The 25,052-nt window shown below is 48.8% G+C and overlaps 1 protein-coding gene across 1 annotated transcript in view; it reads left to right on the top strand.

Annotated features, from left to right (window-relative positions):
- Positions 1–15,959, top strand: part of ROR1 (receptor tyrosine kinase like orphan receptor 1) — a 153,068-nt gene extending 137,109 nt beyond the window's left edge. The window contains exons 5-9 of the mRNA XM_054285725.1: positions 3,491–3,618; positions 4,654–4,971; positions 6,147–6,392; positions 10,770–10,981; positions 14,535–15,959. Of these exons, the coding sequence (XP_054141700.1) occupies positions 3,491–3,618; positions 4,654–4,971; positions 6,147–6,392; positions 10,770–10,981; positions 14,535–15,959 (2,329 nt within the window). The remainder of the gene's footprint in view (positions 1–3,490; positions 3,619–4,653; positions 4,972–6,146; positions 6,393–10,769; positions 10,982–14,534) is intronic.
- Positions 15,960–25,052: the final 9,093 nt, after the last annotated feature.

Genomic DNA, 25,052 nt, shown 5'->3' on the forward strand with positions numbered 1-25,052 from the left:
CTCACACCGAGCAGGTGAGGGATGCCAGGGAAAGGAATGCGGGCCCAGCCTTGATCCCAGGGAGCCAAGAGCTGTGCTGAAAGCCAAAACCTGATAATAGCTGTGTTTAAAGCCAAAAATTGATAATAACTGTGCCTAAAGCCAAGAACTGATTGATAGGTGTTTGATTGGTCTAAAGCCAAAAACCGATTGCTGTGTTTAAAGCCAAAAACTGATAGGTGTGTTTAAAACCAAAACCCGATCGCTGGGTTTGAAACCAAAAAGTGATAGGTGTGTTTAAAGCTAAAAACTGATAGGTGTTTTTAAAGCCAAAAAGTGATAGGTGTGTTTAAAACCAAAAACTGCTGTGTTTAAAACTAAAACTGCTGTGTTTAAAGCCAAAAAGTGATAGGTGTGTTTAAAACCAAAAATCGATTGCTATGTTTAAAAAACATAAACCTCTGTCTTTAAAACAAAAACCTGATAGGTGTGTTTAAAGCCAAAACCTGATGCGTGTGTTTAAACCCAAACCTGATAGTTGTGTTTAAAGCCAAAACCTGATAATAGTTGTGTTTAAAGCCAAAACCCGATGTCTGTGTTTAAAGCCAAAGCTAAAATAGCCGTGTTTAAAGGCAGAGCGCTGCCAGAGGCCAGGGGAATGTGTTGGAGCTGCAGGGTCATTCATGCTCCTCTGGGTCTGGATGGGGTCGGATGGGATCTCTGGGAAGCACACGGTGATCACCCCGGCAGCATCTGCTCGCTGGGAAAGGGTTTCCCCTTTACCCTAATGTTCCCCTCCTGGGATTTCTGCAAAATCCCGTTCCACAGGGCATTTCCAGCCAGGTGAGCCGGTGTCCCTGCTCACTGCCCATCCTTGGGGGAGCCTTTGTGCAGTCCCCGAGTGAAATTCCGTGATAAATTTATCCTGGAGCAAAGGAGGCTCAGGGGGCCCTTGTGGCTCTGCACAGCTCCTGCCAGGAGGGGTTTGGGATCTGCTCCCAGGAACAGGGACAGGAGCAGAGGGAACGGCACCCAGGGGAGCTCAGGGTGGGTATTTTGGGAATTTCCTGTACAGAAAGGGTGGTCAGACATGGGCACAGTGGTGGAGTCCCCATCCCTGGAGGAATTTACCATCCCAGTGGATGTGACACTTGGGGACGTGGTCAGTGCTGGCCCTGGCAGTGCTGGTGAATGTTTGGACTGAATCTGAGCGGCCTTTTCCAACCTTAAGGATTTTATGATGCTATAATTCCATAAAAATAATAAACGAATAATTCATTATATCCTATCTGGGCATGTAATGATGAGAAGATGAACTCAACGCCATAGCCTGCAGTTGCTGTTGGGGTTTTTCAGCTCAGGTTTCAGTTTTTCTCTTCAAGAACCAACAGATAAAAATATTGTCACCAGAGCTGACCCCCTGCAGGAAGCCAAGGCTGTGGTTGTGGATCTCTGCTTGCAGCTCAGGTGTCTCTGCTACCTGAATCCCTGAGGCACTCAGCCTCCCCTGGGGCTGTTAATGAAGAGTTTAATTGGCAGTCAAAGGTTGTGCTTTCAACCCAGCTTCCAAGGTGCTTGGGAATGCCTTGGGACCATCATCCAGGGGAACCTGGAGCCTTTCCCATCACTTTCCCCGTGGTGAGATGGCCTGGAGGAGGTTTCACAGAATTCCCAGAATGACTGGGTTGGAAGAGACCTCCAAGATCATGGAGTCCAACCCAGCCCCAGCACCCCAACCAAACCCTGGCACCCTGTGCCACATCCAGGCTCTGTTAAACACCCCCAGGGATGGGCACTGCACCACCTCCCTGGGCAGCCATTCCAGAGCTTTATCACCTTGCTGGAAAAAGCTTTTCCCTGCTGTCCAGCCTGTATTTCCCTTGGTGCAGCTCGAGGCTGTGTGCTCTGGCTGTGTCAATGCCCAGGAGCTGTGAGAGTGATGGGGGCACCCCTGAATCTCCTTTTCTCCCTCAGGGGTTCCTCACAGGGTTTGTGCTCCCAGCCCCCGTTTCCATCTCTCCCATCCCTCTTTCCCACCCCTCTCCTTCACAGTCATAAATTACTGCGCTTAATCCGCGGGCTTTGGCTTCTCCCTGCGGCTCTGCGGGAGTGCCGGGACGCTGCTGGGGAGCCGGGGGGTGTTTGGGATGCCCGGGAAGGCGATCCCATCGCTTTTCCCCGCTAATCCCATTAGCAGCGCCGGCCGCGGAGCCGGGAGCGGAGCCCCGCGCAGCCACAAAGAGCGGGCGCCTTCAAAGAGCCCCCCGGGATTTGCATCGCCAAGGCCTTCAGCACGGCATGAAAGTGGCTTTTGTTAAACGTAATGGCGGAGTTGATTAATAAAAAGCTCTGATTTTTCCCTTATTAAGGCGTGGTGCGATTCCGCCGTTGGGTTTTTGGCATCTGGGGGAGGGAGAGTTCGGCGCACAAAGGGAGTAGCCTGTTCCCTGCCCGGCTGTCATCATCCCTGGGGATATTCCACTGTCGTTTGTCCCACTTTGAGAGCCATGGCTGGGCTGAGCAGGATAACAAAGAAAATATCAGCAAATTTTCATTAAGCTCCTCGTTTTTTGCTGGGAGCTCAAGCAGAGCCGAGGTGTCTGCCCAGAAAGTTCATCCCAAAAATCTCAGCGCAAAATACCTCAGAGTGGATCCCAAAGGAAGGAATTGAAAGGGCTGGTTCATGCAGTTGGGATTTCAGGGATCATGTACTCAAAACCTCACTAAAACTCTCTGTTCAGTGCTGAATATTCAAAATACCCAGTGTCTGCCTGGGTCTTCAGTAATTTCCTTTCTTTGCTTTGTTTGAAAAGCATCAGCAAATAATTTCCCATCTGGATTTCTGGATTAAATGTCTCCTATATTGCCTAAAAGAAAGCACCAGATGAAAGAAATGTGTCTGCAGAACTCCTGTCTCAGTTTTGGTTCTGTTTTAGCACTAAATGTTGCCACACACAGAAGGCTGAGCAAACATTTCATATTTCCAGGGTATCGGTGCTGGCAGAGGTTGGATTTTCTATATACACTGCAAATTCTGCCTGCAGAATTTAAATATCCAGCCTGGCAGAGGTTGGATTTTCTATATACACTTTAAATTCTGCCTCCAGAATTTAAATATCCAGCCTGGCAGAGGTTGGATTTTCTATATACACTTTAAATTCTGCCTCCATGACTCTTCCTGCTGTGTTTATCAATATTAAGCACAAGCTTGGTTCAAAAATAGAAAACTATGTGTTAGCTGCTTTAAATAAACATCAATCCTATTTTTCCAGGCAGTTTATATTTCTCTTCTAATCAAGGCTGGATGTATTTCTGAGCAGAGCCTTAAAAGCACTCATTTCATGCAACATTAATGTGTATTTTGGCTAAGCTGAAATGCCACTTTTTACCAGGCAGATGAAAGGGGTTTATTTAAACAAACAAATATACAAGGTCTTGTTGAAGAGAAGGAAATAATCCTAATTGTTTTCAACATTTTGCAGTCACCTTTTTGTGTTTCTGGCTGTTTCAGGGATGAGTATGAGGAGGATGGGTTTTGCCAGCCCTACAGGGGCATCGCCTGCGCCCGCTTCATTGGCAACAGAACCATCTACATGGAGTCCCTGCACATGCAGGGGGAGATAGAAAATCAGATTACAGGTGGGTAAAAACACCTTCGCTGCTTCCCCACCCAGCTCTCTGCTCCCAAAAAGCTGCTGGAGTTTTATAAACAGCAATGTTGTTTTGCTTTGCTTTATTCCCTCCTGCCATGAGCTCGTCTGGGGGTCTCTGCTCCTCCAGCTCCTCCCAAAACACCTGAAAAAAAAGAGATTTTTCAGGGAGAAGGGGCTGTGTGTTTACAGCTTCTGGGAGACTCAGTGCTGCTATTACCCCAGCAGGTTTTGAAAGCAAAGGGGGACAAACTTTAATTGATTTTACATGGCTTGAATAATTTAGGTGCTGGGAAAGGCTGCATAAATAATCCTGCAAGCAGTATTATTCCTTTGGATTTAGGGGAGAACCAGTTGCCATTATTCTTGTGGGATGTGCTGATGGGGTTGCTGAATTCATAGATATCATAGATACCATGATATTCTCTATTTTTTATATAAATTAACTTGGCCTGTTCCCAGGCCTGGTAATCATCTCTATATTAAGATTTTTTTTCCTTGCTGTCAGATTATCCCAAATTTCTCTTTTCCTTTTGTCTCCAAACACCGTCAGCATTGCAAAAAAAGGCTTCATATCCCCAAGAAAGGCAATGTGGAGCCACCAGTTCATAATCTTCCAGCATTTAGTTTGAAAAGTTATTTGGGATTGTATTAGGATTGTCACCTTCCGTGAAAGAACCAGTGCAGGAATTTGGGGGTTACCTGTTGGGCTTCCAAATATTACGTGAATTTGTAAGTTATTCTCAGTTATTTGGGAGGAAAGAAGGAATAATTAAAGGAATATTTAATTAAAGGAATATTATGTCTGGGGGTTGGGTAATGAGCTTAGTATTAATCCCGTGATGAAAACCTGATGTATTTTCCTTGTCAGTGAAATCAGCATGGTTAATAACTTCCAGTGTAATTAGCGCTGTGCATTCCTGCTCATCACCTGCACAGCTGCAGTGGGGAGTGAGGGTTTCTCTGGGATGACACAGCCCAGGGAAAAGGTTCCCAAACCAAACCCTCGTGTGGTTTTTTCCAGCTGCCTTCACCATGATCGGCACCTCCAGCCACCTGTCGGACAAGTGCTCCCAGTTTGCCATCCCCTCCCTGTGCCACTACGCCTTCCCCTACTGCGACGAGACCTCCTCTGTGCCCAAGCCGCGGGACCTGTGCCGGGACGAGTGCGAGATCCTGGAGAACGTGCTGTGCCAGACCGAGTACATCTTCGCCAGGTCCAACCCCATGATCCTGATGAGGCTCAAGCTGCCCAACTGCGAGGATCTGCCCCAGCCCGACAGCCCCGAGGCCGTCAACTGCATCCGCATCGGCATCCCCATGGCCGACCCCATCAACAAGAGTGAGTGACCGTGAATTGTGACCGTGCTCGCAGGGGTCCCAGGATGAGGGAAGAGATGAGGATCTGACTCCATGTTTCAGAAGACTGATTTATTATTTTATTATATATATTATATTAAAGCTGTACTAAAAGAATAGAAGAAAGGATTTCATCAGAAGACTGGCTAAGAATAGAATAGCAAAGAATGATAACAAAGGTTTGTGTCTCGGGCGCTCTGTCCAAGCCAGCTGAGTGTGATTGGCCATTAATTGAAAACAATCACATGAGACCAATCCCAGATGCACCTGTTGCATTCCACAGCCATAGATAACCATTTACATTTTGTTCCTGAGGCCTCCCAGCTTCTCAGGAGAAAAAATCCTAAGGAAAGGATTTTTCAGAAAATATCATGGCTACACTGAATGCCGTGGTGCCTTGGTTTGGAAAGACAGGAGTCTGCTAAGGAAGGCAGGAGCCTCCCCTGAAATGAAGAATATAAACCCCCCCCACTCCAAATTGCCATAAATTTTAAATTAAGGGGCTCTCAGGCAAAAATTATGGGAGCAGGAAATAACAGTTCTGTAATAGGGAAGGAAATAAAAGGATAAAATAAACAATTTTAGTAAAATAAACCAACACTGAACAGAGTCAGAACACAACCTGTCGCCCTGTGGGTCAGAGTGTTGGCAGCAGTCCCATTGGAATTGTGGCTCAGCCCTCCTGCAGTGTCAGGGGTGGTTCTGTTGGAGCAGGGATCCTGTAGAAATCCCATTGGAATTGTGGCTCAGCCCTCCTGCAGTGTCAGGGGTGGTTCTCTGTAGAAAGGTGTATTCTTCCTCTGAAGATCCCATGGAAGGAGAGGCAGCTGCTGTTCCTCTGGGCAATCCAGTGCAGAAGCCGTGCTGGTGTTTCCAGAATCTCCAGATTATATCCAGGTAGGAATGCTTGGCTCCTCCTTCTGAGCTCACATCTCCCAATGGGATGCTGTAGCTCTTATCAGCCATGCAGTGACATTCAATAGCTGTTATCAGCAGATGTCTCCCCTGAGAGAGGATTTGGTACGGAAAAGATAAGGAATACTGCCCACTTAATAGAAGACAACTGCCATCCAGGTGACAAATAGAATACATCTTGCCTTGTGTGTCCTTCAGAGGCTCACAAATGAAGAGTGGCCTTGTGCTGTGTTGTCTTTGCAGATCACAGGTGCTACAACAGCACGGGCGTGGATTACCGGGGCACGGTGAGCGTGACGCGCTCGGGGCGGCAGTGCCAGCCCTGGAACTCGCAGTACCCCCACACGCACACCTTCACTGCTGCCCGGTACCCCGAGCTCAACGGGGGCCACTCCTACTGCAGGAACCCTGGCAACCAGAAGGACGCCCCGTGGTGCTTCACCTTGGATGAGAACCTCAAGTCAGAGCTCTGCGATGTCCCGGCCTGCGGTAATGCCTGACCCGGTGTGGGCTGGAGCTGGGGGAAAGGGGAAGGGCTTGGTGCCTTGTGAAAACTGCCCTGGAGCAGAGGCTGGGCAGAGTTCCAGAATGAAGCAGGGATTTATTCACAGCATCTCCTCCATGGATCCACCTTGGGCAGCACCAGAGCCCAGCCAGGGCTGCACCCAAGATGAACCAAAATGGCCCCAAAATGCACGAGGGGCACGGGCTCTGTCCCTGGGATCAGCTCTGCTCCATTTGCACCTTGCAGTTCATTGTCCCATTGCAGCTTTAGCCCCTGCACTCCCACCCTGCTTGTTTTTCTCTCTCCAGCCCATGGGGTTTGTGCTCCGGGGCTGAGATTGGGATCATTTGTCCTTGGTGCCCAGCTGGAGCAGGAATTGTTTTGTCTCCCTGCTCTGTGCACAGAGCTCAGCATCCCCTGATGTCAAGCTCAGAATTGCACACTAAAGCAGCACAGAGTGTGAAAATAGAAAAGCTAAACTTGAGGCATCAGTTTGGTGCACAAAACGTTTGTAGGAAAGGCTGGCTGGCCCTGCTCCCTGGACACCTTTGAGCAGTTGCTGCCCCTGCAGTGACAAAGTAGTGGCATGAGAATAATTTCCTGGGGAATGGCTGTGCACTGCCAGCTCAGGTGTTCCTGACTTTCCAGGTTGGTATTCCAATCAATACAACTCCTTAGGCCAAATTAAATCACAGAAACATGGAATTGTTTAGGTTGGAAAAGCCCTCCAGGGTCATGTAGTCCAACCACCCCCAGCACTGCCAAGGCCACCACTGCCCCACATCCCCAAGTGCCACATCCACACATTTAAATCCCTTTTAAAGTCCCTTTTAGGACCCCACCACTGCCCTGGGCAGCTGTGCCAGGGCTGGACAACCCTTTCAGCAAAGAAATTTTCCCAAATATCCAATCTAAGTCTCCTCTGGTGTAACTTGAGGCCGTTCCCTCTGCTCCTGTCCCTGTTCCCTGGAGCAGATCCCAAACCCCTCCTGTCAGGAGCTGTGCAGAGCCACAAGGGCCCCTGAGCCTCCTTTGCTCCAGGCTGAGCCCCTGCCCAGCTCCTCAGGGATTCTGCAGCCCCTGCCCAGCTCCTCAGGGATTCTGCAGCCCCTGCCCAGCTCCTCAGGGATTCTGCAGCCCCTGCCCGGCTCCTCAGGGATTCTGCAGCCCCTGCCCAGCTCCTCAGGGATTCTGCAGCCCCTGCCCAGCTCCCTCAGGGATTCTGCAGCCCCTGCCCAGCTCCTCAGGGATTCTGCAGCCCCTGCCCAGCTCCCTCAGGGATTCTGCAGCCCCTGCCCAGCTTCTCAGGGATCCTCCATCCCTTTCCCAGCCCTTTTCCCTGCCCTGGAAACGCTCCAGCCCCTCCATGGCTTTCTTCTTGTGGGGGCCCCAAAAACAGGGAGAGGGTTTGAGATGCACATGATAGAGCCCAGACTATTTGCCTTGCCCCTGATCTACCCTTTCAGTAAGAACATGATTTAGATCCCATTTTGGCGTCGATTCCCATCTTTCCATTAATTGAAAAAGGCTTTGGAGCAGACTCAGAACATGTCTCCCTGCAGGAATGTTCATAACCATAACCAAGAAAAAATGTGATTTGGTCTGGCTCTGGAGCAGGAACATCAAAGGTATCTCATTTCTGAGGGGAAAGGTAAATGTTACTGTGACAACTTGTAGGCAGCATCAAATTTGGTGTGAAACTTTGAATTTCCACAACATTTCTGGGTGGATTTCTGGCATGTTCATGCGAATAGCTGTGGTTTTTTCTTGGCCTGTTATCAATATTGTTATTTCCACATGGAGATAAAACAATTAGGACCCATTTGTTCAGGTCTTCCATTCACTTCCCCCCAGCTCTCTGAAAAGCAGAATCTAATGAGAGCTGAATCTCCTTTTTTGTTCATTTTGCAAACCCAAAACGCAGCCAGGGCAGCTCTAGAAACACAAATTTCAAATCCATTTTAGAGGACCTGGCAATGCCACCTCTATTTTTGAAACAAGGCCTGGGCTGTGTTGGCAGTGCTGGTTTAGGAGTTGGACTTGCTGATCTCTGAGGGCTTTTCCCACCTCAACAGTTCTGTGATTTTCCCCACACTTTTTGAGTCCTGCACCTCTTCTGCTGTTATTCCAACAGAAATAACAAAAAACCATCCTGAAGATTGCTGTGCCAGTCCCCTCTGGATGGGCTCTGAGGTGCCAGGCCTGGCTCAGGCTTTTGATCTGGGGTACCAAGACTCTTTTGGAGCCAAACTCTGATTTTCAAGCTTTGCTTGATAATAACTGAGATAGGCTGGAGAATTCCTGACAAAGTTTTTAATTGCCCAAACCTCTCACTGCTGCCTTACTTAAATGGTTGTTCTGTGGCTTTGTTATTCTAAATGCAAGCAGGGCTGGATCAGGTGAGCAGTAATTGAATTGTTAAGTGCTAATCTGCATATTAAAACCAGAACACTGTGTGGGACTTGCATTCTGCTGGTTTTGCACTGGCTGAAAGAGCCATTTCAGGCCTGTTTTAATCAGCATTGTGCATTCTGCCCCACCAGGACATGCCTAGATGGGAAATGGATTTAATTAGGGTGGCTCCCAAGAAGCTCATTAACCTAATGAGGCTTCACAGTGGGGGCTGCTACTTAATAAGAATAATAATTGCCTTTGACTGGAATAGCTCAGGTGATGAACTGGTGCCCAGGTCTCCCTCTGCCTCGTGCTGCTGCTTTCTTTTCCTCTCTTCAACTGTATCTCACAAGCTGTGAGAGATTTGTTTCATCAAAGTTTGTCAACCTGCTTGCAGGGAGATGTGAAACACGGGCTAATTCGAGCATGAGGCTTAGCAAAGCCCAGCCTAAGAAGGTTGGGAAGGGCACTGTGTGAATCCCTGCCTCTCTGGGAACAGGGAAAACGCCGTGGGGGTGGTGCTTAGGGCCTCTCCCCTTTCCCAAAGGCTGGAGGAATATTTGGGCTCCCTCTCCTCTCAATTAAAAACCAGATGGCACAACTTAATCTGAAAGGAATGATCAGAGAGGACGTGGGGGGAGCAGAGGACAGCGTGAGCTGAAAGAGGAGAGGGGTTATGCAAAGTGACATCCAGAACCATTTGAACTTTGCCTCTGTCACAATTTGAGTCGAGCCCAAGCTTCAGATCAAGTTCATGTTTAATGAAGTGCATAAAAGAGATCTGTGTGGGCCGCTAAGCACTTGTACAAATCCAGCCTGGAAAACACAGACAAACAAACTGGAGTGACCCTGCAGGGATAATAAAACATTCCCTGTTCTCCCAGGGTCCCCAAGGCAGCCCCAGGCATTCCCAAGTCCCTTGGAAACAGCCAGGGCTCCGGGGATCCTCCAGTCCCCTGGAGTGAGCGCGTTAATCCGGGTGTAATTCCACCCTTAACCCTGGGAATGCTCCTTGGGAATGGCAGAGCAGGGAGGGCTCTGTGTGCCCTGCCTGGGCCACTCGGGATTTGGGATCTGTCCTTGTCCCTGTGCCTGAGACACGCGGGATTTTGGATCTGTCCCTGTCCCCTGTGTGGCTGCCTGAGCTCCTCCCAAAGCCTCTCCCCTGTCTCCCACCTCCCAGCCCAGGGATGCAGTGCTGGGTATCCTGGGCAGTGGCAAAGAGGGCTCCAAAATATTTCCAAAATGGCCTGGGAAGAGCCCTGAGAGGGAGCAGGGGTTGCAGGGAGCCTTTGGGCTGTGTCACACCATCCTCCTTCCCAACTCCTCGCATTCCTCCCTTCTATCCCTGCTCCAGCTTTCCTGGCACCTCACCCTGCTTGCTTGGTTCTGCTCGTACTGAACTGTTCTTCTTTCACTTCCATCTGCTTGTACCCATTCCTTTTTGCTGGTTGAACCTTTAAAGGGAAGCATCTCAATCCAGACTGTTCTCCTTTAAATTGCCTCAAACCAGAACACAAAATAAGGAGATTGAATTCCCACCAGAGCTTTTCTTGGCATCACAGAATGGAAGGCACCTTAAAAATCATTTAGTTCCAACTCTCTGCCATGGGAAGGGGCACCTCCCTCAAGATTCTTCCATAAGGTGTTTTAGAAACTCCCTTTCCTGTGGATCTGTGTTGGGTCATGACTTCATTTCAGCCCAAGCCAAGGCCACATCAGAGCATTTCACTCTTTCCTGCCCATCAGTAGGTTTGACCTGGCAGGGACTGCTCCTGTGTAACCTCACAGAACTGTTCCTCCACAAAATAATTTTTCCTTTTAATATTAATTAAATAAAACAGCATTCAAGGTGGATTTCAGCAAGATAAAAAGGATATTTTATTCTTTTTAACGCTTTAAGTTGACCCAGGGATGTGTTTGAGTCTGTGGGATGTTAACGGGTGTTTTTTTCCTTTCTGAACCAGATTACAAGGATTCCAAGGAAAAGAACAAAATGGAAATCCTGTACATCCTGGTGCCAAGTGTCACCATTCCCCTGGCCATAGCCTTGCTGTTCTTCTTCATCTGCATCTGTCGCAACAACCAGAAATCCTCGTCCCCTCCGGTGCAGAGGCAGCCCAAGCACGGCCGGGGGCAGAACGTGGAGATGTCCATGCTCAACGCCTACAAACCAAAGGTAAACCCTCAGTTCTGCTCCCACGCCTGCAGCCAGGGAGGAAATGCTTCAGGGGGGTTCCAGCCTGGGATTTGTGTGATTTCCGTGAGGGTTTTCTCAGCAGCAGCAGCATGTGCTGGACCACTGTGTGTCAGTGTCTCTGGAGAAGTAATGGAGTTTTTGTGGGATAAAGCAAGAAAGCCCTTCCTGAAGCATCTCCACAGCACCTCATTTAAGTGAGAGGTAATGCAGGTAAAGATGTGATTCAGCATTTCCTCAGGAGAGCTCTTCATGGCTGTGCTCAGTTCATCTGTCACCGTTCACTCAGCTCAAATCATCCTGAGAAAGATTTCCAAAGGTTCCTTGGCTTTTCAGGCTTCTCCATTCCCTCAGCTCAAAGCAGAAATGTCCAAAACAGCCTCAAAGCTCTGCCTGCAGCACAGCTCCTGCTGCTGCTGTTTGGCTTCAGCACAGCCCCACGTCCAGGAAGAATTTTAAAAATCATTTTGATGGAAGTGTGACCAACCTCGTGTTCCTTTTTCCCAGTGGGATGTGCCTGAGGTGCCTCCTGCCATCCACAGGCACAGCAATGCCCTGGAAGAGCATTTCCCCTGTGTTCCACACCATGCCAAGGCTTCTGATCCTCAGGAGTCCCTCCCAACTCGGGATATTTTATGGTTCTTCAAGAACTTGATGGGCTTTGCTCATTTGGAATTTGGTGGGCTTTGCTCTTTTAGAGTGAAAACCTGTATCTCAATCCCACACACACTTGGCTGGTGAATTTATCTTCATTTTCCTTGGAAGTTCCCAATTCCAGCTTTCCTGTACAGCTTGGAGTGGTTTTAGCTCAAAATGTTGGTAGCAGTAAAAAAAACATTTAATAAAGTCAGTGTCCGAACTGCATCTTGCATCCAACCTCCTGGAATATTTTATTAAATTTGGGGTGCCTCTTGCTCCATGTTCTGCTGGGAATTTGGAGTTCAGTCCTGAAGATAATGGGAATGCCAGCATTCTTTTATTGAGGATGCAATTCCCACCTCTCCACAGCACAGGAAAGCAGAAATTCCTGGAAATATTTGCAAATATTGACCATTCACTTTCCTTTCAATTTGCAAGTGATGTGCTGCAGGAATATTTTCATTTTATTTATGCTAATTTCAATTTTTCCCACTGGGAAAGCCAGCTCTCCCTGTCTCCAGTGTTTTGATTGCCTTTCAAACAATATTTTCAAGGAAAGGAAATGGAATCTTATTTTGAAAATTGATGTCAGCTTTGGGTGAAAACACATTTAAGCTTTGAGCTCCCACTGAGGCAGTTGTTTGCTTGGATAAATAGGAATGTTAGCATTTCCTCCCGTTTTAAGGGGTTTTAATTGCCTTCAAAAATATAATACATTAGGGACATCTTGTCCTGGAGCTGAAGGAGAGGTGGAAGGGGTGGTTTCCCTCTCCCTTTCCCCTGACCTGCTGCCTCTTGTGTATTTTACACTTCCCTACATTTTGGACACCCGTGTGTGACAAATACTTGTCAAACAAAAGCCGAGCAGATTTACAACTGCTCCACTCCAAATGAGCCCTTCCTGCCAAAACTTTATGACTTCATTTTCTTCCCCCAGTTTTCCACTCTGTTGGTTCAAACAGACGGACCCAGGCTCGGGTCAGACAGAGGTCATTTCACTTTCATTACTAAAATATAATTTACAATATGCCAGACCTAAACAAGTTTTAGCCTAAAGGATTTGGGTAATATAAACCATCTGTTCCTCAACAATATAGCTAATTTCCTGCCATCACTGTGCAGTCTACTGGGCTGCCTGCTTAAATGGCTTTATTATTATTATTATTATCATCATTATTATGATTATTAATGCAGTGTTTGTATAAAGTCATAAGTGATCAATACAATTAGAATTAATTTATGCAAAAACTGGTTTTTTTTATGATTATTTGAAATGTCAGGTTTTTTTCCCACATTGCCACTGGAAAGCTGGCCTTGCATGATTTCAGGAATGCAAATGCCAGTGTTTACACTAATTTACAGAACCTAGATCCCAAACTCATTAACCTTAAATTACTACCTGTGGATTTACTGAGGGCCCTAAATGAGTGGGTTTGGGTGTTACAAGCACAAGTGGAAGTTGGGAATAATGCAGGTTCTTTATGGCCCAGGAGTGAATATCTGCACACCAAAGGGCAATAAATGTTTAAGAGGTTTGCCTTTCTCCTTTGAGAAACTCACTGTCAGAGTTTCAGGATGGAACAGAAACAGCCTCTGCTGTGCCTGGAAGGGTTAACAGCAAAGTCAAGGGAAAATTGGCTACAAGGACATGGTTTTTAAAACAAATTCATTTTTTTCCTGCTGAAACTCCAGGCCCTGGCCCAGAAAACACTTCAGCATGGACCTCTCAGAGCATGGGAATTGCCTCAATTCCTGAAATTAGTCACATTCAATTGGAAGTACAGAAATGCCCAAGGCCAAATGCCGAGATGCTGATGGTTCCTTGTTGCGGTGTGTCTTAAGCTTCCCGGTCCCTTTCCCAGGTGTGCCTATACCTCTCTCCCTTCCCCCTTGCCCCCATGCTGAGTGAGTCCTGTCAATCAGGCTCAACATTCCAGCGAGGTGTCCTGTGGTTGGTCAAGTTCAAAAGATGCCCCTATGCCCAGGGGTCATTGGCCAGTCTGGGTGTTGTCCCCCCCCTGAGACCCAGCCCCCCTCACCTGGTTGGGTGGCTCACCTGTACCTCCCCTCCCCCTGCCCCGGGAGATTAAAAGGTGATCAGGCCATGTGCTCGGAGATTCTGCTGGAGCAGCTGCTGCCGTCCAGACCTCTGTAACCATGGAATAAACTTCTGGACATTAAACCTTCCAGCGGAATCCTCTCCTTTTTCTCTTCACCATCGCCAGAAGCTCTCTCTCCTGAGGTAAACGGAGTTCCTGACAAGCCTGGACTTGCTCAGTGCCCAGCTGCAACCTCCAGCAGCCAAGGTATCTCTGGGGTGATTTACACCACAGTTGCTGCCTTTGGCCCAGCAGCGAGGGTCAGACTGGCCCAGGCACCATCTAACTGATAATATTGGGACTCATATTCCAATAGTTCCTGGGTATATTTGGGTCCAATTCTTGTTGTGTCTGACCTTGTGGAGAGGCTGGAGGAAAGGAATTCTTTTTGTTACCTTTGGGAGCATGGTGATCTCGTTTGGATCCTGGTGATCCCGTTTGGATCCTGGTGATCCCATTTGGATCCCATTGATCCTGTTTAGATCCTGTTTGGATCCTTGTGATCTCATTTGGATACTGGTGATCCGTTTGGATCCTGGTGATCCCATTTGGATCCTGATGATCCCGTTCGGATCCTGGTGATCCTGTTTGGATCCTGGTGATCTGTTTGGAACCTGGTGATCCCATTTGGATCCTGGTGATCCCGTTTGGATCCCGGTGTCCCTCGAGCTGTTCCTGCCACATGTGGGATCACTGCTCCTGTCCACCTCCTTGGCTCCCACACATCCTGCACCGAGAGATTTCACTTTAAAAAGGCCATTTTCAGCCCTGACCTGTTGTTGGTGTTTCTCTCGCAGAGCAAAGCCAAGGAGCTGCCCCTCTCCGCCGTGCGCTTCATGGAGGAGCTGGGCGAGTGCGCCTTTGGGAAGATCTACAAGGGCCACCTCTACCTGCCGGGCATGGACCACGCCCAGCTGGTGGCCATCAAGACCCTCAAGGACTTCAACAACCCTCAGCAGTGGGCGGAATTCCAGCAGGAGGCGTCGCTGATGGCCGAGCTGCACCACCCCAACATCGTGTGCCTGCTGGGCTGCGTGACGCAGGAGCAGCCCGTGTGCCTGCTCTTCGAGTACACCAACCAGGGCGACCTGCACGAGTTCCTGGTGATGCGCTCGCCCCACTCGGACGTGGGCTGCAGCAGCGACGAGGACGGCACGGTCAAGTCCAGCCTGGACCACGGGGACTTCCTGCACATCGCCGTGCAGATCGCCGCCGGCATGGAGTACCTGGCCGGGCACTTCTTCGTGCACAAGGACCTGGCCGCCCGCAACATCCTGATCGGGGAGCAGCTCCACGTGAAGATCTCCGACCTGGGGCTCTCCAGGGAGATCTACTCGGCCGATTACTACAGGGTGCAGAACAAGTCCCTGCTGCCCATCCGCTGGATGCCTCCCGAGGCCATCATGTACGGCAAGTTCTCCTCCGACTCCGACATCTGGTCCTTCGGGGTGGTTTTGTGGGAAATATTCAGCTTCGGCCTCCAGCCCTACTACGGGTTCAGCAACCAGGAGGTGATCGAGATGATCCGGAAGCGGCAGCTGCTGCCGTGCTCCGAGGACTGTCCCCCCAGGATGTACAGCCTGATGACGGAGTGCTGGCACGACCTGCCCTCGCGCAGGCCGCGCTTCAAGGAGATCCACGCGCGCCTGCGCTCCTGGGAGGGCCTCTCCAGCCACACCAGCTCCACCACCCCCTCGGGCGGCAACGCCACCACCCAGACCACCTCGCTGAGCGCCAGCCCCGTCAGCAACCTCAGCAACCCGCGGTACCCCAACTACATGTTCCCGGCGCAGGGCATCCCGCAGGGGCAGCTGGCGGGGTTCATGGGGCCGCCGCTGGCGCAGAACCAGCGCTACATCCCCATCAACGGCTTCCCCATCCCGCCGGGCTACGCCGCCTTCCCCGCGCCCCACTTCGCCCCGCCGGCCGCGCCCAGGGTGATCCAGCACTGCCCCCCGCCCAAGAGCCGCTCGCCCAGCAGCGCCAGCGGCTCCACCAGCACGGGCCACGTCACCAGCCTGCCCTCGTCGGGCTCCAACCAGGAGGCCAACATCCCCCTGCTGTCCCACATGGCCATCCCCAGCCACCCCGCGGGCATGGGCATGGCCGTGTTTGGCAGCAAGACTCAGAAACCCTACAAAATGGACTCCAAGCAGTCCTCCCTGCTGGGGGACTCCAGCGTGCACGGACCCAACGAGTCGGTGATCTCGGCCGAGTTGTAAATACGCGAGGCCTTTGTACAGAGAACCCTTCGGACGCGGACTCGGCACGGGCAGCAGAGATGGGTTTGTTTTTCTATTCAGATATTTTATTGAAGGTCCTTTTCTGGCTGTTGGACAGACGTCGCAGCAAAGTGTCTTCTGTGAAGTTTCACTGCTCGCCAGCATGGGCAGGCACAGCCAGACGGATCCTCATGGTGGGAATCCCCAGCCTTGGCCACGATTCCCCAAGTGCCACCAACAGCTCAAAGAGGGGCAGAGGGAATCTGAGGGGTTTTTTAAAGATAGAAACGTTTTATCAATGCTTTTTCATGGCTTTTTGGAGCGTGGTTTGAATCACGGGAACTTTTTTTTAATACTGAAAACCATATTTTAATATTTGTCTCTTTTTTTAGGAGATGCAAAGATTCGGAGATCTGGGTGTGCAATTTCAGTGCCAATAGGGAAAATATTTGTAAATGTTGCGGTCGAGGATTGTGTTTCAAATGTGTGATCTGAGAGCTGAATCCGTTACTTCAGGTGGGATTTTGGTCTTTGGTTTGGTTGGGAGTCTGAGCTCAGATTCGTACCAAAAAATGTCATTTATGTGACAGCACAAATGCTGGAGTTACCAGCTTGCAGTCTACAAACCTCATCTGCTGCTGGCTGCTGAGGACAGCTGGAGCTCTTAAGGAATTGCCTTAAAGGAAATGAAATTAAAGTGCTTTAATTTCAGAACCTGAATCAACTTCTTCAAAGATAACGTTTCATGATCTAGTCGCTCAAGCAGGAATTTTATATCCTTTTGTTGCTATGCAACTGTGTAATGGAAAAGCGCCAAACCACAAGTTTAGAGATGACAATCAGCTTTCCCAGGAATATTTATTGTGTCATTTCAGTGACTCTGACTCCAGTAACCCTGGAAAAAAGGAGGCTCACATTCCATCAGGCAGCAAATCCATCGATAGCAATTGTGTCTAATAATGTGAATTAGTGCTGATTTTCCACTTAGAAATGCACCATTTGTGTCATTAAAAAACCCATTCAGGTAGAACCAACCAAGATTCTTCATTTGAAACCACTTTAATGAGTTACACACGTGCTGTGTATGGTACATTTTCCACAGACTCTTTTTTTGTACTGAATAATATTTTTATTGTCCACAAAAACCAATCTTTTTGCTCAGTTGACAATGTTGTATAATAGGACTTTATTTTTATCTTTTTTGCACAAAAGTGTGATGATGTTTTTGTACAGCAGAAGTGAAAATACATCTCTGCATTTTATATCTTGGGGCTGTTTCTTTTGATTTTTACCCTGATGTAGATGTTCCTGAAATATACTATGGTGATACTCAGCCACTACCTTATACAAATATCTTTCTTTGTTTTCACTGCATGCGTTTAATCACTGTATTACTTGATGATTGAGTTATTAATTACGGGCATTTCAATTAGGCAAGCATGAGGAAAAAAAATGTAATAACAAAGGCTATTTTATAACTGAGATATTGTGCATTTTTGTATTTCACGTGCCAGAGATGATATTAAACACTGATTATTTTATGCTGCTGTTTATTAAAACATTGTTTTACCACGAGCACGTCGGCATTTCCTCCATCCTGAAGGATCCCTGGCTCCCTGTTTCCAGGGAGGCTGAGCTGCTATCAGCCAAGCATCCTTGGCTTTAATCAGCAAATAGGAATAACCAAATCCTTCAGGAGCAGCAGTGGGATCATAAAATGATCCCTCACACACTCTGTGGTTTTATGTTCAAACAGCTCAGGCTCAGTTTGAGGTTTCTCCTTTATTTCAAAGCTGGGTCCTTGAGGTCAGAGTATTTTTAGGTATTTTTAGGAGCAGCTCTGAGCAGCACACCTGAAGAGCCTTGGGAAGACCTCTCAGCTGGGAAATGTGGGAATTCTGAGGTGAAATCACAGTCTGGCTCACACCTGGTGCACAGGGAGGTGACGCAGTGAGGCAGAACTGGTGAGGTCATGAGGAAAAGAAATGCTGCCAGAAATGAGGAGTCACTGCTCAGGTGGGGATGCAGACGTGGGATCAGAGCTGGCTTTGTGGCAAACAAAGGGAGAGGGAATATTCCAGATGCTAAATCATCATCCCTTCCTTCTTCAAGGAGAGAGCAGAGCCAGGGCTGTGGGAAATGCAGCAGCCTTGGCTGGATGGGAGCTCTGGAGCAGTGGGAATAAAACTCTGGATAAACGGTGTTCACTGAGCCTTCAGCCTGGACAGGCTCATCCCCCCCAGGCTGCTTGTGTTGCTGTGAAAGAATAAATATTTACTGAGGTAAAGACCACTGAGGCAGAGCCTGAAATGGGGATTTGGATCCTTTGTTCCCACAGAGGAGAGGCTGGGCTGGAATTCTGCATTCTCTGGATGGAAAGGGCCAGAGCTGCCTGTGCAGAGATGAGGGCTGGAAAGCTCAGAACTCACCAGGGTTTGTGTTTATTCAGGGATCAGGTCAGGAGGGAATCTGTGCCTTGCTTTGCAGGAACAAGGATTTCCAGGAAGGTTGGGGAATCCTGATCCCATTTCCCTGTCCCGTGGTCTGTGTTCACCAGGAGAGCCCTGAAACAGCCCCAGCTCCAGGCTGCCAGGAGAACACTCCAAGCACAAATTCCTGCTGGATCCAAGGCTCTGCACTGTGGGCTCACCTCCCACATCCATTGGCTCCCATCCCTGCACACTCAGCAGGAGGAATTTGGCTTTGGGGCGGGATTCAGCCTCTTTGGGGTGCCTGAGCTTTGGCTTTGCCTCCTCCAAACGGGGTCAGGGATTCAAGGGAGAGGCTTTGGCTTGGGAGGAGCCTTCAATCCCACCCCTGCCATGGCAGGGACATCTCCCACTGTCCCAGGGTGTCCAGCCTGGCCTGGGACACTGCAGGGATCCAGGGGCAGCCACAGCTGCTCTGGGAATTCCATCCCAGCCCCTCCCAGGGAACAATTCCTTCCCTTTATCCCATTAGATTTCAGGGATTTGATGGTGCAGCCCAAGCTCCCAGGTGGTTCTGCTGTGAGCACAGGGGTTACAAAGCAGAGTCCTGAGACATTTGGACAGAGTTCCTCTAAAGAACATTTTTTGCACAAACAACACAATATTTTTTTCAGAACTGCTAGACAAAAAAAGAGTCAATTTTTCATTTGCAGAAAAATTTGGCAGAATCTTTCTTGTGTGTTACAATATTTTAATCAGTGTTTCTTTATGAATTCAGGGTTCTGTGGAATGAGCAGCTGGTTCTGCTGCAGAACATCATGGACAAAATGGGAAAATTCCCTTTCCATGGGCCTGGAGCCTCTCAAAGATGTGATGTCTGTGCAATCCAAGCAGCAATTTTTTATCTTGCTGTGGGCTATCTTTTATAGGAGGAGAGATAATATTGCCCCCAGTTGGTCACTCTCCAGCCCATGGCATTTCTGCCTGTTTCATCTCCCCCAGATTAAAGTTCAGCCCATTGCAGGAGAGTTTATATTGCTGAGGTAATAGAAAATTATTAAAAACAGAGAGAGACACAATATTGGGGCTGCACATCAAAAGCTCTTTAAGACAAAGGAGGGAAAAATGACTCAAAACTGGAATTATTGGAAGCATCTGTGGTGTCCTTTATTTCCCATTTAACAGTGCAACACATTTGGGAATGGTGTTGGGCTGGTTCTGGGCCCTAATTTGCTGAGTTTTACCCTAAACCCTGTGGTTTATCTGCTCCTGCAGAGGGAACAGCAGCTCTTGGTAAATTAATTTTGACATCGAGACACAAAGGAGGATTCTGCAGTGCTGTAACCTTCAGCTGTGTGGAGGATTTGGGTTCTTTTAATGGAATTTAAAAGCAGAAACCTCTGTTAGATTTATGAGGAACACGTGGGTTTATGAACCACGAGTGGTGCTGGGAGCAGGATCTGTTGGGGAATATCTCTGTAAGTCCAGTGGGGTTGTTGGGCATTTCCAGAGTTTATCCAAAACCCAATGACATTTTGGAGCAGCAGGGATAGCGAGGATTCCCAATCCCCCTCAGTGAGTGCTGGCTCCATCCCGAGCTGTGCAAGGCAGAGCCATGGGAGGGGTCCCCATGGAAGGGGCAGCGCTGGAGTCTGGGATTGGGATTTTGGGGTGGGTCCAGGTGGTTGGAGCCATGGGGGAATGGGCAAAACATCCCATCCATGGAAAAAAATCCCCTTTAATGGGAGCTCAGCTGCCTATGCTCAGCAATTCCTGCACCTGGGATGGGGCAGCCCCAGCACAAAGAGGTGGAGAGAGAACTGGGAGGAAGATGAGGGTGGGGTGGGTAAAATCCTCCAGGGTCATCGAGTCCAGCTGTCCCACCTGCACTGCCAGGGCCAGCACTGCCCCATGTCCCCAAATGCCACATCCACAGAGATTTAAATCCCTCCAGAGATGAGGACTCACTGATACCTCAAGTTTGGCTTTTCTATTTTCACACTCTGTGCTGCTTTAGTGTGTGGGTCTGGGCTCACATCAGGGATGCTGAGCTCTGTGCACAGAGCAGGGAGACAAAACAATTCCTGCTCCAGCTGGGCACCAAGGACAAATGATCCCAATCTCAGCCCAGGAGCACAAACCCCGTGGGCTGGAGAGAGAAAAACAAGCAGGGTGGGACTGCAGGGGCTAAAGCTGCAATGGGACAATGAACTGCAAGGTGCAAATGGAGCAGAACTGATCCCAGGGACAGAGCCCGTGCCCCTCGTGCATTTTGGGGCCATTTTGGTTCATCTTGGGTGCAGCCCTGGCTGGGCTCTGGTGCTGCCCAAGGTGGATCCATGGAGGAGATGCTTGGAATCAATCCCTGCTTTATTCTGTGACTCTGCTCTAGGGCAGCCTGCACAAGGCATCAGCACAACTGTTCCCATGTCTGACCACCCTTCCCGTAAAGCAAATTTCCAAAATCTCCACGTAGACCCTCCTCTGGCCCAAATTTATTTCTTTCGTATATAAAGAAATAAATTCCTCCTGTCCCTGTTCCCTGGAGCAGATCCCAAACCCCTCCTGCCAGGAGCTGTGCAGAGCCACCAGGGCCCCCTGAGCCTCCTTTGCTCCAGGCTGAGCTGGAACCTCAGGGAGGAATTTGTGAGTTCCTGAAGAACCAGAGCAGAGGAGAACAGGGTAGGAAAGAGCCATGGGAATGAGAATTCCTGGGAAGAACAAACCCTGGTGGTGCTGCTGTGTGTCCCTCCAGGATAAGGGCCCAGGGGCACCTTCCAGGTAGGATTTGTTCCGTGTTTCTGTTTGTTTTATCAGGGAATTCGTCATCAGCATTTGCTGAAATACAGCAGGGACCTGCAGAGCCATTAAATGTCCGAAAGGCTTGGATAAAGGGAGACATTTTAACAGCTCCTGCCAGGAGAGATTTATTCTGCGCAGAAAAACTGGGATTTATCTGGGAAACCAGGCAGACACCCCAGAGATAGAAAGTTTGAGTTGTTTAAAAATACAAGAAATGCACAGCAGACAACCTCTGGTCCCTCTGGTGCCTGGTGAAAAAGCTGCTCCATCTGGGAGTCACACAGGGCTGGATGTTTCCCCTCACACCATGGATAGTTTGGGAAGCCATGGATTGACTTCCTCAGCAGCTCTGGGAAACAGGAAGAAAATCAATATTTCACTTGTGAGGTGAGGAAACAGATGGAGATTTGTGTCTTCTCTGGTGGAAAACGTTGAGATTTGTTTTCTGTACTGGCTGTGGATGTAAAAACCACTGCTGTAAAAACAATTGCTGTACAACACTGATGTAAAAACCCACTTTGCTGAGCTGGGATGAGCTCTGGGCTTTTCCCTGTGCAGACAGGAATCATCCCTGTGTTCCTATTGCAGACAGGAATCATCCCTGTGTTCCCTGTGCAGACAGGAATCATCCCTGTTCCTATTGCAGACAGGAATCATTCCCATTCCCTGTGCAGACAGGAATCATCCCTGTTCCTATTGCAGACAGGAATCATTCCATTCCCTTTGCAGACAGGAATCATCCCTGTGTTCCTATTGCAGACAGGAATCATCCCTGTGTTCCCTGTGCAGACAGGAATCATCCCTGTGTTCCCTGTGCAGACAGGAACCATTCCATTCCCTGTGCAGGCAGGAATCATCCCTGTGTTCCTATTGCAGACAGGAATATTCTCTGTTCCCTGTTCCCTGTGCAGACAAGAATCATTCCATTCCCTTTGCAGACAGGAATCATTCCATTCCCTTTGCAGACAGGATCACCCCATTCCCTCCCGAGCCCAGGGACAGCAGATGGTGCAGCAGTGGCTGGGCTGGAGCTGTGGCCAGGACTCACTGTGGCCCAGATACAGCAGGAAGGGTTTCCTGGGTTTCCTTTGATCCCTGGATTTACACTCCATTATCTCCTGGGCCTCAGCTGCTCCCCAGCTCCCTGCACTTCAGCAAGGGCTTTGAGGCAGCTGATAATTTCACTTTTAACTTTTCTGCCTCTCCTATTGTCAGTCTTGATCAGGAGCACGGGGATGAGGTTTAACGTGGCTGATAAAGTGTTTTCATTTGTCTCTGTTATTCTCTGCCCTCTGGTTTTGTTGGGTTTGGAGGGTTTTAGGACAAAATAATCCAGATTTGTTTCTCTGAACACTCTTGGTCTTTTTCTTCCTGCCCTCATTCCCGCCACATGAAATGATCCTCTCCCCTCCATGTCTGCAAGATTTTTCCAAACAACTTCATTTTAATGATGAGTAAAAGAAGCTGTGGAGTTTTCTGCCATTCCTGGCTCAATCAGAACAGGGTGAGGGGGAAATTAAAGGAGTGAGAAGATCCAGATCCAAATGAAGAGCTCACTGTGATTATTGTGGGCAGAAAGCAGCCAGTGCAGCACACCAGGCCTGTGTAATTGTGCTAATTAAGAATGAAATCAGGGCTTTGAGGGTTTGTAGAGCCTTGGGTGTTCTGGTTCCTCCAGGGGGTGATTTCAAACACATTGGCAGAAAATACAGCAAACAGGCAGAGCAGAAAGAGGGAAAAAAACCAATATGATTTAATTTAGGGAAATAGCTTTGCAGTGTGTTGGAAAGAGTCTGCTCCCAGAAGGAAACAGTGTCTGGAACCCTGCAGTGCCCAAGGGACAGGGGAAGGTGTCCCTGCCATGGCAGGGGTGTCCCTGGGTGGGATTTAAAGTCCAGGATTTTATGATTTTCTGAGAAAATCCAGTAGCTCACCCAAGAGCTGTGACTCTGCCTTGGCCTGCACAGGGTATTTTTTTATGTTGGTGTTTCCTGCAGCTTTTATTTTTGCAGTGGGGGAAAGCAGTCCCTGAATTTTGCAGCATCCTCTGAGAGGGAAGGAGGGAGCCCCTCCTGAGTGACAAAATCAGCACAGCTCCATTGAGCAGGATAATTAATGCCTGTGGGATCTGGATGAGAAATCCTTTAAAAGAAAATCCTTAAAAAGACCCATTTTCCATTGCAGGACTCCCTGGGATGGGGAAGGGCTCTGTCTCTTCACTGAGCCATCTCCAGCCACTCAAAAGGTCAAATCCCAACCGAATTTCTGCTCCCACTGGCACCATTCCAGAAAACCCAGCCTAACTCCAAGAGGTTTGGGTCTGTGGGCCAGAGAGAGCAATGATTTTCTTTGCCCTGCTAGTGAATATTCCCAATTATTTCATTTCCCATGGAGACATTTGGCAGGCAGTTCCCTCCCCAGCCCCTGCCAGCAGCTCTTGCTCTTAAATGAAACAAATTCTTGGCCTGGCAGGAGCAGCAGATTTGTCACTGTTGGGCCCAGTGATATTTTCATTTTCCCTCATCAATGACATTTATTTAAGGCCATACATATTCCAAGGGCATTTGTAATATTAATAACCAGCACGGGGAAAGCAGGGAATTCTCTCAAAGGAAAGCAAAACCCTGGCTCATTTTTAAGGTGCATTTCTTTTGGTATGTGGGGCATCACTGCTGAAATATTCTTGAAATTAACTTTCAAATGAGCAAATGGGGTCAGATCCCTCATCCTGGCTCAGCTGCCTTTGGTTCCCTCTGGAATTTGGCATCCTTGGACTGCTGACAGATTTTTTTTAAGGACAAGAAGTTCTCAGCCCTGGTAACCCAAGAGCAGTGAATTCCTACCCCAGTCTATTTGCAGACCCAGAAAAGGAGATGTGGCTGGGACATTGAGGATAAAAACCCGGCCCTGCTGGAGTTAAATTCCAATTCCCACAGGTGGAATTGGGATTTCAGTGCAGCATTTTTGCTCAGGCAGGGAATCAGACTGGTTGCAAACCCCAAATGTCTCCAGTTTGTCCTCAAAACCTGCTTGGCCTCGCGTGGTTTTGATGCTCAGGAACAACTTCCAGGGTTTCATCACAAATTCCAAGCGTGGGAAGGAAGGAAATTGAAGGTCTGTGATGGAATTGTTTCCTGTCATGGACACAGCTTCCAATTTTGCTCAAAGCAAAAGGCCTCTGGCAAGCAGCTCTTGACATTTTACAGGGCAGGGATGACAAGGCAGGTTGGAGGGATATCAAAGAGATCAAATTGTGATCAGGAGGCTCAGGAGACCACGTTAACTCAGAGTCTTCCCTTCCTTCTGTCTTCCTGAAGGATGAGACAGCGATGGGATCACAGGGATTCCAGAGCTCACCAGGAATCATATAAGTATGAAAGTATGATATGAAAGAATCATATAAGTTTGATAAGTATGAAATAGAATTGGCCCAAAATGTTTTGTTTTCACTTCAATCTGCCCCCCTGCCCTGGAGCAGAGGCTGGGCAGAGTTCCAGAATAAAGCAGGGATTGATTCCGAGGATCTCCTCCATGGATCCACCTTGGGCAGCACCAGAGCCCAGCCAGGGCTGCACCCAAGATGAACCAAAATGGCCCCAAAATGCACGAGGGGCACGGGCTCTGTCCCTGGGATCAGTTCTGCTCCATTTGCACCTTGCAGTTCATTGTCCCATTGCAGCTTTAGCCCCCGCAGTCCCACCCTGCTTGTTTTTCTCTCTCCAGCCCACGGGGTTTGTGCTCCTGGGCTGAGATTGGGATCATTTGTCCTTGGTGCCCAGCTGGAGCAGGAATTGTTTTGTCTCCCTGCTCTGTGCACAGAGCTCAGCATCCCTGATGTGAACCCAGCCCCACACACTAAAGC

The sequence above is a fragment of the Melozone crissalis genome, unplaced genomic scaffold (genome assembly GCF_028551555.1).
Source record: "Melozone crissalis strain CALT ecotype California unplaced genomic scaffold, PUWL_Pcris_2 ptg000045l_1, whole genome shotgun sequence".
In the NCBI taxonomy this organism is placed as follows: Eukaryota; Metazoa; Chordata; class Aves; order Passeriformes; family Passerellidae; genus Melozone; species Melozone crissalis.